General features: G+C 44.8%; 1 protein-coding gene across 1 annotated transcript in view; it reads left to right on the forward strand.

Annotated features, from left to right (window-relative positions):
- SPG11 (SPG11 vesicle trafficking associated, spatacsin) overlaps positions 1-12,805 on the forward strand; it is a 41,486-nt gene that overhangs the window by 10,392 nt on the left and 18,289 nt on the right. The window contains exons 8-19 of the mRNA XM_063142744.1: positions 715-891; positions 1,853-1,924; positions 2,283-2,410; positions 2,796-2,959; positions 3,787-3,985; positions 4,108-4,311; positions 4,832-4,938; positions 5,826-5,971; positions 8,690-8,842; positions 9,913-9,979; positions 11,140-11,305; positions 12,405-12,610. Coding sequence (XP_062998814.1) covers positions 715-891; positions 1,853-1,924; positions 2,283-2,410; positions 2,796-2,959; positions 3,787-3,985; positions 4,108-4,311; positions 4,832-4,938; positions 5,826-5,971; positions 8,690-8,842; positions 9,913-9,979; positions 11,140-11,305; positions 12,405-12,610 — 1,789 coding nt within the window. The remainder of the gene's footprint in view (positions 1-714; positions 892-1,852; positions 1,925-2,282; positions 2,411-2,795; positions 2,960-3,786; positions 3,986-4,107; positions 4,312-4,831; positions 4,939-5,825; positions 5,972-8,689; positions 8,843-9,912; positions 9,980-11,139; positions 11,306-12,404; positions 12,611-12,805) is intronic.

Genomic DNA, 12,805 nt, shown 5'->3' on the forward strand with positions numbered 1-12,805 from the left:
GCGCAGTGAAGGCGATCTCTGCCTCCCCACCCTCCCATCTCCTGCAATTTCGCTAGACAGATTAAGAAGGCCGTCAAGCAAAGGCACTTTGGAAGAGGAAGAAAGGCCTTACAGCTTGGCATCTCCGGTCTCCTCCACTCCCTGCCCACCAGAACGCTCCCTTTCCTCTTTGTTCAAGATTGCCTTTCTGATCTTGGAGAAGCAGTAGGTGTGGTTATTTCCACGCCAGCTGCAAGGAGGAGGGGTTCTGGGGTTAGAGTGCTGCTTCTCCGCTCGATTTCCTGAGCCATCCTATGGTCTCTGGGATGCTCGCCAGAGGACTGTCGGATTGCTCTCTTAATTACGATGGCTGTATGAACCCTCCAAGTTCAGGGTCGGTATGCTGCTGAATGAATACTTGTTTCTGGGGAGAGGGTACTCACAGTGTGTGTTGGGGTGGGGGGTGATGCTTTCCTGCCTGGCTTGAGGGCTTCCCAGAGGCATCTGCTGGTCATTCAGTGTAAGGCGCAGGACACTGGACTAGATGGTTCTTTGAGGTCTGGTCCAGCACAATGCTTAGTTTTGACTGGATTGTGCCCTTGCTCTTTCAACAAGCGCCCTCTTTCCTCCACTGTTCCCACCCTGGCTTTCCCGACCCTCTGGGAAAGGTATTCAATCCACAGGGCATCAACAAAAGCTGCTACTTGAACTGCAAACCCATTGTTGCCCTTTCAGCAAACTATCGCCGAAGCCATTTTAAGCAACAAGCTGCCCGAGGCTCAGACCTTTTTCTGGCTGACTCGCAATCCTGTCCACAACCTCAAGGAGCTGAACCGGATAGGACAGGATCTGGTTTACAAAAGCCTTCTGAAGAATGACATCAAAGAAGCCTCCAAACTCCTAAGAAACATGGTGAGTAATGCAAACCAGAAGTGCAGCTCAGTCTGAATTTGTTGTTTCGGTCTGTTTATATATATGCTAAGTGGGAGATAGGTTTTGTTTCTTTGTATGCTTAACAAGTATATTTATTTGTTAAATAAATAAAGCACATTTATTTATTTGAGAAATCTTTACCCTGCCTTCCCCCTCCAAAAAAGGGGTCGCTCAAAGCAGCTTTCAGAACATAAAAACTGTACCTACGGAGGGGCTTTGGCATTACAGTCTCCCCACACCAATAGCCTGTTCAGGCAGGAAAACTGTGGGGCAGCTGCAGAGGGGGTCATACATCAACAGAATCCCTTTCCTGCTTGCACACCAAACATCAATCATCACTGGGTCTGCTTTAGAAAATTAACAACATAGAACAGACTGATTAGCAATTTCATTTTTCGTTTCTCTGTGTTCTGTTCAGAGAGATATTTCAGAGTGTGATCCAACAAATGTCAGCTTTTTAAAGTCCATTTGGGAACCCCCCTACTAAAACCTCTCCAGTCCTCTGGAAGCTATAGCCAAGTCCTGAAATCCTTTGCAGATATAATACGTTGGTGTTTGTAGGTAGAGCTATGGCAGAAAGCCTTCCTTTATACAGTAGAATCATAGAATAGTAAGAGTTGGAAGGGGCCTGTAAGGCCATCGAGTCCAATGCAGGAATCCACCCTAAAGCATCCCTGACAGATGCTTGTCCAGCTGCCTCTTGAAGGCCTCTAGTGTGGGAGAGCCCACAACCTCCCTAGGTAACTGGTTCCATTGTCGTACTGCTCTAACAGTCAGGAAGTTTTTCCTGATGTCCAGCCGGAATCTGGCTTCCTGTAACTTGAGCCCGTTATTCCGTGTCCTGCACTCTGGGAGGATCGAGAAGAGATCCTGGCCCTCCTCTGTGTGACAATCTTTTAAGTATTTGAAGAGTGCTAGAACTTCTTTTTGCCTTTGAAAGGGCTTCAATGTGATGGAGCAACTGCACAGAATATGTTTCTACATAACCGATCGGCATATCCGCGATTTCTTGGTGAGTAGTTCTTGTGATTGTTGGCTTTACAAGCCCTGCCTATGCATGCAAGGTGCGTTTCTTGGTGCCTTTTGCTGACACTACTTGCCATACCCAAGTTGTGTTTGTTTTCGCCCAAGTCCCAGAAATGACTGGGCGTTTGAGTAGTCTGTTTGGCATTAGTAGCTGAAGCAGAAATCCCATTGCAATAATACCATTGACTGCTGTTAGATATGGGATCCAGACTGGATGGATTGTTCCATCTTACTTTCAGTCCTTTGCCTTCATTCCTGATCATATTTGGGATTTGGTAACAAACTTCTCTGCATCTCCAATGGCTTGATAAGACACAATTTAAAGTTTTGATTTGATTCTGAAGGTGAACATGCTGCAAGCCGAAAACTACTTTTCTGAAACTGAGAAGGAAATTATAGACTTTGTGCATCAGGTGGAAAATGTTTATTCAGGAGCCTTCCAGGAGAATGGAAAAAATACAGCCCAGTCCAGGTAATACATCTTCAGCCACATTAAAAACAAAATGAAGAGTGATGGGCTGAGAACAGCTATGTGAAGTTTTGAGCACTCAGCCTTGCAATGAATCAAGTGTGGGTCCTTATTTTCTCTTGGCTTTCTCCAGCTGCAAGCTTTCATTCTGTGGAAGAGGTAAGATAATTTTCTGACCTATTGGTTATTGGCTATTCCAGCCTGACTGCAATTTTCTGCTCTTCATTGATTTTGAATGATCTGTCATGTGTTCCTGTGCGAGAGAGATTCTTGAACTTGGAAATGGTGTCCTATTAGGAATAGGCTGAGGAACGTGAAAATCTCACTCATTTGGGAAGAGTAAATAAGTGAAGTGGGCTTCATGGAGATATTCTGATCTCATTTTCAGCTCTTGGAGAAAAGAACAAGACCTTTCTACCCACATTGCTGCCTTGGATGCATTTCTGAATTGCAGAGAAGACAGCGTTCATAACCAGGAACACAGAGTTATGATAAACTGGGCTCAGTGGTGGGATCAGTTTACCCAAGAGATGATTCTGCTCCCTGAAGGTAGTAAGTATTTGATAGTCTGGTGTAAGCATGCTGTTGCCATGTTTTTTCTGTCTTTTGGGACTGCCCACAAGCCATGAGGCCTGGGCTAAAGGGGAAGAGTTTGCTTTTGCACTGTTTTAAAAGAGATCAGTTTTGGATAAGGAAAACAAAGTCTCCCACATGCTTGAGAAGAGAAACTTCCTTGTTACTTTCCCAGTAGGTGCTGACTTTTTATGAATCTTAGGAAACATACCTTGCCCTTCCAATGCATTTGCATCACTCAGAGTGGCTTGCAACAATTAAAACATCACAGGCATATAAAAATACGGCATCATGATAATCGAAACAGCAGATAAAAACATTCTAAAAATAAGGGTCTGCCACATAAAAATAACCTGCTCAGCCTGCATGCCAGAGCAGGAATATCTTAACCAGTCATCACCAGCCAATATGAGTGCGAGGCAAACCCATCTAAGAAGGCCCTTCTCTCCTCCTGACTAGTCATACCTCAGTCTTGGAAAGGACACAGAGAAGAGCTTCTCCAATAGAGCTTAGGGCATGAAATAATGTATGAAAATATATAGAAATAAAGCATTCCAGACTTAGGAAAGTATAGATTTCGATTCTGCTGTCCATATATCTAAGTGGTTTCCAAGAAAATTTAAAAAAACAATAAAATACATATATGGATTAAAATGTATAATAATTGCTAAAACAGTAATATAAAACTTTAGCAAAAGCATTAAAACCACTAGCACACATAATTACAGACACATATATACACATAATTACAAGTGTCTGCGCACTTTTTTGAAATGATTAAATGTATTAAATTGTTTAAAATGCAGACTTCAAGTCATGTAATTCAGAGGTTCTTTGGATGCATCTGTCATCTTGGCACGACTGGATGAATATCAGTTCATGGATGACGGAATCTCAGCCTCAGGATAGCAGCACAAACTGGCCGCAACTTGCTATAGGGGCCATTGATCAGAAATCATTGTGTAGCTGTTTCATGCGCAATGAAATACTGGACCACCTGGCTAGGTATGTGATGTGTCTATGCTGATGTGTTCCTAATACCTTTTATTAGTAGAAGTCTCTTTAGTAATGTAGAAAAGATACACTGCCTGCTTTGCATACAACTGTTGCTTTGTTTTTCTTGGCAGGAATGGGACTTTTGTACCAACAGAACTAGAAGACTTTGAATGCCTTCTCGAAAGATTGGCCCTCGTTGGAGGAGTGATGCAGAATCCACACCCTGTTCCAGAACGTATGCCTGCTGGCGGCTCAGATTTCCATGTCTGCTTTATCCTTTACTGTTTGGAACGTGGGCTTGATCATCTTCTCTACATCTATCTAGATTACTACAGGTAGGAAAACATGTCCAGAAGTTGTTTCTGTGCGGATGTGTAGAAGATAAAAATAGCAGCAACCCAGTGAAGTGAGATCCATGAAGAGTAATCCCAATGTCTGTCCTGCCAGTTTCTCTTCAGCAACTTGCACACTGGACTTAAAACTGTTGGAGTGGCTTTAAAAAAGCATTTCCAGACATAGTCCTTTTAACTGGACTTGGCATACTTTTTGCTTTCAGCCTTCTGCTCTGTATCCCCCACCCCTCCATAAAAGCAGTCTGTTCCCTAGGGAGAAACTGGCTTTAGTGTGGCCTCTGCAATTGGAGCCTTATCTAAGTCCATGACCTGAAGGAGAAGAGACAAGAGAGAAAACTGACCCAGTGCGATTCATGGAGACAGGTTGCGTAAGAACATACCAGCAGCCCCTCTCTCTCTCTCTCTCCTAGCACAGCACTCTGCAGGAATTTTTTTGGAAGGGGAGAGCATTTGTTTTTCCTTCATATTGTATGACGTTGATATGTTGCTCTTGATTTTTCAGTTTATTTTCTTCAAACTGCCCCATTTTGGATGATAAAGCATTGCATGAAGCTCACCCTTGGTTTGAATTTTTAGTGCAATGCCGAAGCATTGCCAGCAAACCTGGAGGTAGGAACCTTTGTGCATCTCTTCTGGACAAATGTTTTGTGCAATTCTGCTAAAAGCAGAACTGATGGTGTTTCTGGATGCGCAAGTGGTGGTTGTTGCAGAAGCATCTTTTACTAGCTTTGCCTAGTGCGGTGGCTTTTTGGAATCCCTGCCTGAGAAACGGGGGCCTAGCCACTGCCATTCAAGGTGAGATTTCTGCAACGTATTTTACATGGGGCTGCCTTTGGAAAATATTTGGATGCTACAATTGGTCCAGAATGTAATGGGAGATAATATTTGGATTTTTTAAAATGATTCCACTAACTCCCAGTTGGCTTCTGACTCCACTTGTTATGCTGGTTTTGACCTTAAATGCTCAGGGGCCAAGATATGCTTACCCAGGTCATTCCCAGATGCTGTGCTCTGGGTGTCCACACCAGTATGATGGATCAGAAGAAGACTCATCACAGGGTCTTCTCATCAGTGGTGCCCCGTGCATTTTTGTGAACCGCCCAGAGAGCTTTGGCTATTGGGTGGTATAAAAATGTAATAAATAAATAAATAAATAAATAAATAATGCATGGGGCTCCTTCCCTGGCAGGTCTGAATGGCTCCTCCTCTCCTTCTGTAAAGACTTTAGAGAAGACTTTCGGGAGAGGGAAGGTTGTTTGTTCCCATTGGATGGATGGATGGATGGATGGATGGAATGTATGTATGTATGTATTATATTGCAAGTTAGTATTGTGGATATTGTTTTTTAAAGATGATTATTTCAAAACTACTTTTGCTTCTTTGTGGTTGGCCTCTTCAGGTTTTGCTGTTTTATTGTGATTAAGTTATATTGGTTTGTATGTGGACTTCTCTTATTGATAATACTGCCTTTGTTTCCTCTCCTCCCCATCCCCCAGATGCAAAAATGATTTTTCAGGCTAGTTTAGCAAATGCCCAGATCCTGATTCCCAGCAACCAGGCCAGTGTGAGCACTATGCTTCTGGAGGGACGAACACTTCTTGCACTTGCCACTACGATGTACACTTCTGGAGGCATTGACCAGGTAACCCGTAAGCTGTTGGTGAAAAGTGTTCAGTTCCTTTTTAAAATGGCAGAAAATATAAAAAAGATAAGAACATAAGAGCACAGAAGCTGGACTCTCAAGTCCAGTCTGCCCTGTATCCCATAATGGATCTGTGAGCGGAGGTGATAAATACCTCTGTGTTGTCATGGACAAATCATTTTCTGGTTAGGGTTAGTATCACGGCCACTATCCAACCCTGCAGGGGTGGCGGACCTATTAAGATAGTCTATGGCTGGTATCATTGACGATCCTGTTGAAGCTCTGGTCAGTAGATGGAATCAAGACCTAACTAGGGCTATCGACATGATCGCTCCCAAACATCCCCTCCAACCCACTTCTAACCGGGCACCTTGGTATACAGAAGGTCTGAGGGAGTTGAAGCAGGAAGGACGACGACTGGAGCGACATTGGTGGAAAACTCAACTCATATCCGACAAGACATGACATAGAGAACATCTTGGTTCCTATGTGGTGGCAATACGTGCAGCAAAGTATGCTTTCTTCTCTGCACGCATCCAGCAGAACTGTTCAAGGTGGTGAGACGTCTAACTCAGACACCCCTCCCGAACCCAATTTTAGAGCCTTCGGTAGTTCGCTGTGATGTCTTTAACGATAATTTGACAGATAAAATCTCTCGGATAAGAACCAACTTAGATGCTGTCATTATAGCAAAAGCTGACAATGTAGTATCAAGCAACTCCGCAAGTAAGGTTACACTAGATCAGTTTCAGTTGTGAGTACCGAGGAGGTGGACAAGCTGCTTGGACGAGTAAGGAGGACGACTTGCCCTCTCGATCCCTGTCCCTCATGGTGGTCGTCCGGGGAGAAGATGCAGTTAGACAACAACTACAGCATATTATTAATGCATCTCTCAGAGAGGGGAGTTTTCCATCATGCTTAAAAGAGGCGGTAGTACGGAAAAGCCCTCACTGGACCTTAATAATCACAGACCAGTATAAAATCTTCCATTTTGGGGCAAAGTGATTGAGAGGGCCGTTGCCTTCCAACTCCAAGCAATCTTGGATGACAGATTATCTAGACCCATTTCAAACTGGCTTCAGAGCAGGATATGGAGTTGAGACCGCTATGGTCACTTTAGCGGATGATCTACACCTGAGTATTGACGGGTAGTGTGTCACTGCTGGTACTTTTGGACCTCTCAGCGGCTTTCGATACCATCGACCATGGTATCCTTCTGGATCACCTGAGGGGATTGGAAATCGGGGGCACTGTGCTTCGGTGGTTCCGGTCCTACCTCTCTGGCAGGTTCCAGATGGTGATGCTTGGGGATAGCTGCTCCTCAAAGAAGGAGCTGCTGTGTGGTGTACCACAAGGTGCCATCCTTTCCCCAATGCTATTTAATATTTACATGAAACCACTGGGAGAGATCATCCAGAGGCATGGGGTGGGGTGCTATCAGTATGCTGATGACACACAAATATATTTCTCTATGCCTTCAACAACAGCGACAGCTAAAGATAGTGTGTCTCCTCTGAATGAATGCTTAGAGGCAGTAATGCACTGGATGAGGAGAAACAAACTGAAGGTGAATCCAGACAAGATGGAGGTGCTTGCTGTCAATGGCCATAATCTGGGTTTGGAGGTGTGTCAACCAGTTCTGGATGGGGTTACACTCCCCCTAAAAGGTTGCGTTCACAGCTTGGGGGTGCTTCTGGATCCGTCACTCCAAATGACAGCCCAGATAGATGCGACGGCCAGGAGTGCCTACTATCAGCTTCGGCTGATACATCCAGCTGCGCCCCTTCCTAGAGTCGGAAGACCTAAAGACGGCTGTGCATGTGCTAGTAACTTTGAGGCTTGACTTCTGCAATGCGCTCTACATAGGGCTACCTTTGTGCCTAGTCTAGAAACTTCAACTAGTTCAAAATATGGCAGCCAGGGTAGTCACTGGTACACCTAGGGGTGACCACATTACACCAGTTTTAAAATCTCTTCACTGGCTGCCAATTAGTTTCTGGGCAAAGAATAAAGTGTTGGTTATCACCTTTAAAGCCCTTCATGATTTGGTCCAGGCTACCTGCGGGATCGCCTTCTCCCATACAGTCCGCCCCACACACTCAGGTCCTCTGGGAAGAATCTACTTCAGTCAACAAAAACAAGGCTGACAACTATTACCCAGAGGACCTTTTCTTCTGCCGCTCCCAGATTATGGAATGACCTGCCAGGAGAGAATCTTCAATTTAACAGTCTTCCGGATTTTAAGAAAGCTATAAAGACTGATCTCTTCTGGCAGGTCTACCCACTTGAATTTTAAGATGCCTTTAAATAACGTGCTGCTTTTAATAATGTATTAGTTTAAAATGTTTTAATCAATTATATGTATTTTATGGCGTTTGCATTGTGTTGTACCCTGCCTCGATCCGGAGGGAGAGGTGGGTAACAAATTATTATTATTATTATTATTATTATTATTATTATTATTATTATTATTATTATTATTATTTGGCCAGTCAGATGCTCTGTCTAGGAAGCCCACCACCAGATCCAACAGGCAGTAGCCCTCTCCTGCTGTTGTAAGATGTCATCCATTTAACTGCCTCAGAAAGTTTAGAACATGTTCTCATCTCCTAAGATGCCCCCGATATCAACACGATGGCTTGCCCCAGCTATCAGCAATCCCATGTGGTTTGTATTCCCATTTCCCTGCAAGGTCATCTAGCTGCTTCTTCATTTTAGGTTCTTCAGGATGGAGATGAAGGTGAGAAAGTGGACACCCAGCTCTTCAGGATGGCGCTTGCTCCTTATCCCAAGCTCAAAGCAGCCCTCTTCCCCCAGTACACCTCTCACGGAATCTTACCTTCAGACATCTCTCTGTACCACCTTGTTCAGGTATAAATGCCACCAGAACAAAAAAGACCTGGGTACTGTAATACCTTAGTCTAGTAAAGATTGCCACTGCTGTGCCAGAGCTCACATGGGACACATAGATGTGATTCCCACTCCTGTAAAGTGTTGAGGTGGCTTTTACAAGGTAAAACCTACCTTCTGGATGCTCTGCAAGCAACATTAATTTTGGATCGAAAAGGTCCCATTCCAGAGAGCATCTCCTTGACCACATAGCCACAGCAGATCAAAAAAGGAGAGAAAAAAGATTCATGAGGGAATATGAATCTTTTTTACGGTTCGTGAGAGGTAAACTATGGATCCGTTTGTCCCCCTCTAATGGGCTCTGCAACAACCCTCTATTTAGGGCATTTAATTACAACGCCTGGTTTGTTGACATGTTTTATGGCGTTGAGGAGGTGGGACCGAGTCCTGGGGAGGCTCACCTGACCACTCTTCCCGTCCTCGCACGCACCCCCCCCATCTCTGACTCTTCCCCCCCCTTACACCGTCTTAGTTTCCACGGCAGAGCACTGACAGTGTAACAACATCACTGTGCCAGCATTCCTTGGAGTTATGCTGGTGTATTGGATTTAGTGACAGGGTTACTCTTGTGACTCAGTCCTATCGTTGTGTTTGCCAACTGGATCCTCCTTCAGTTGGCATAACGTCAGGAGAGGACTGAGTCACAAGAGTAACCTTGATTTGCGTGGAAGAGGGCTTTCTACAAAAGACCTGGATGGAACTGGCGAATTGTACTGGATTCCTAATAGTGAAAGACTGCCTTATTTATGGCCATTTATTGTGTCTTCTTTGTTATTGTTTATATTATCCCTTTCTGTGGATATTTTTCTCCTCTTAGGCTGGCTGCTTGAGCTGCAGTCTCCTCTGTGACAGATGTGCATCTCAGACCAGCTGAGAATTGTATGTGGAGGATGTTTGATCCCCAATAGTTGGGCCATTGTGTGTCTGCTACTGCACCCCATAGGCAAGAAATGCCAAGAACTATGTGCTTGCTCATTCTTGGTTTGCTTTCAAATGTCTCTGAAATTAATGTTGTGTTCTGCTTTTTTTAGTCCCTAGTTCCATTTGATCCCACTAAATTGTTTGGCTGGCAGTCAGCAAATACTCTTGCCATTCCTGGTAAGTAGCTTTTCACGTAAAATGCATGTAGGTGGAACCTTCTTGTGTCTTATGCTGCTTAAAGGAGTGGTGGAACGTGTGACCCTCCAGATGTTGCTTGACTGCAAGTCCCATCAGCCCGAGCCAGCATAACCAACGGTGAGGGATATTGAGCGCTGCAGTGTAACAACATATGGAGGGCCACATGTTCCCCACCCTGTACTACTACAATATAGTAATTCTTCCGAAGATTGAGGTGCTAAAGCGGCTGAGAGATATGGCTCCAGGCAAAATCTCCCTTGGCCTCACTGTGCTAGTGGGTCTTTTAAAGTAGGCGTGGGGACCTGCCAGCCCACAGGCCAGATTTTCAGTGGACAGGGAAGGGAAGAGAGAGGGGGAAAGGGTGGGGGTCTTTGGCTGCTGTGCCCGCCCTTGGCATGTAGCCCCTGGGAGATTTACTGTGATGGAATGTGGTCCTCAACATGATAAAGGTTCCCCAGCCCTGTTTGAAATGGTAAAGCCAAGGAGTGTATCAGTAGAGGTGGAATTTGCTTTTAAAAACCAGGCGTGATTCTCCTTTGTTAGAAACAGGGTCCCTGAAATGGAGACGCCAAGTTTATTTATTTATTTATTTCATTTCATTTCATTTCATTTCTATACCACCCAATAGCCAAAGCTCTCTGGATGGTTCACAGAAATTAAAACCATGAAAAGCATAATAAAACGACCAACGGTCTAAAAACACAATTACAAAATACAATATAAAAAGTTTTGACCTTTTCTATGGGTTTACGGTTCAGTTGGCATGCCGCCCCTGTGCTGCAGCAGGCAGGCAGGCTTCCTCTGGCATTTTCAGTTGCCTCCTTGATTCAGCAACTGAGGGGCAAAAATCCCCACTAGAAACGTTTCCAGTGCATCGACTCCACTGAAATGAACGGGGCTTGCGCAGAAGCACAGAGGCGCTTTGCGTGCTTCTCTGGTCCAGTAGACGTGTGGGTCGCGACGTCAGAAGCCGCGGGAACACAGCCACAGCTGCTTAACTCTTCATTCCCCACAGTACTGTTGCATGCGCTTTGCCACGATTTCAGCTCCTGATTTTTCTTTATCTGCACATCATCCAATGCAAGTCGGATGATGTGTCTTAGCCCACTTGCAATCCTGCTCTTCTCCACCCTGTCCAGAGCTTTGCAGTGACCTGCCTCACTTCTCGTGCCCCGTGCTCATCAACAAAAACGCTGTAATCGAACGCCTGGATTTCTGCTACTATTTGCGTCATGAACGCCCCTCGTTTGCTTTTGGGACGTTTTTAGAACAGCAGCTGGCGAAGAGCAAAACCCCGAAGCAGCTGTGAGTATCTAAAAGAAGCAGGCATTTGGGAAGAACAAATGTGTTTGTTGTGTCACCCTAAGGGACCATTTACTGTTTTAAATATTTGTAAGATACTTTGCAAGGGATTATCCTAAATGGCAGGTTATAAATATAAAATAAATAATACTTTCCAATACCAAAAAGCAAAGACCAAGGTAAAGACAGATTTGTGTTGTAATGAGATTCAGTGATATTTTCTGGCTTCCACTAAAAACACACACCTCTTCTTAGAAATTAATAGGGGAGGGAGGACACAGTCCTTTAGCCCCTCGCTAAGACTCAGCGGGTGGGGGGGGGGTATCATAGCATGTTTCACTTTCCTGGATCCAAGGCCAGGGACGGCACTCTGACCCAGGAGTCCAAGCGCACACACGCACACTCACAGTCAGCTGCAAACGTGAGTCTGGAGAGGAGAGAAAGGGTCTGGTTCCGTGGGAGGGGAGGGGTCCAGGGGAACTGGTTTATGAAGAATCCTCCTGTTGCCCCAGACTCCTTCCCTCTCCGCAGAGCCCCCAGCTAGACTGATACAATCAACCATCCAGTGGAAATGCAGGGCGAGAGGAACATGGAGGTGACGATGGCCTCCGTGCTCCTCCCACCCTGCGTAGGATATCCGTTAGCCTCCAGGTTCGGACATGTCTGATGGGCATTCTCATAGGATTGCGCCTTAGGGTGCAGTCCTTTGCATGTTGGTACAGAATAAAGTCCTATCCCAACCAGCCATGCTGAGGAACTTTTTCCTATCTAAACATGCATAGAATTGCACCCTTAAACTGTTTGTTTTAGTATAAAACACAACTGAAGCTTAGAACTTCTAACACCTTACCAGAAATAATAAGAACAAGTAATTCTACTCTTGCTGCCTCTGGAAGGAAGATGACTCTTCCTACAAATCGTAACTCTTCATTTTTGACAAGGTTGTTGCGTGCACTTGACCAAAATTTGGGGCCCAGATTTGTCTTAATCTGTATATAGTTCCACTGATTTTTATTTCACTTGTGCACCATTGGGTACTAGCACTCCAATCTCTCCCTGGAGTTTCAGATCCATTATGCCAATTGCTGCCTTTTCTTTCCAGGATTCAGCAAGTAGGCAACGACGCCTATTCTTTGGCTCTCTCTTCCTTTTACGTGCCTTCCATTGCTGCAGCCTGTGTCTGCTTTTTGGAATTCCTGGGCCTGGATAGCCTCAAACTCCGGGTGGATATTAAAGCTGCAAATATAATTTTGAGCTTCATGTCTAGGAGAGAAGAGCCTCAATATAACTCTATCAGGCAGTCTTTGGGTAATGCTTCTTTTTTACTTTTTTTTCAGTATTTGAACCTTGCTTCATTTTGGGGAAGTGCACCTAATATTTTATGGGCGTGTTGGTGCATAAGAACAGAAAATTCTATACCCTTCTGTTACTGCACCTGGAACCTCTCTAAAAAGTCCACATCCCTGGTAAAGACAGAATTGATGCAACACGGCCCTCAGCGCT

Source organism: Elgaria multicarinata, chromosome 16, assembly GCF_023053635.1.
Source record: "Elgaria multicarinata webbii isolate HBS135686 ecotype San Diego chromosome 16, rElgMul1.1.pri, whole genome shotgun sequence".
Taxonomy (NCBI): Eukaryota; Metazoa; Chordata; class Lepidosauria; order Squamata; family Anguidae; genus Elgaria; species Elgaria multicarinata.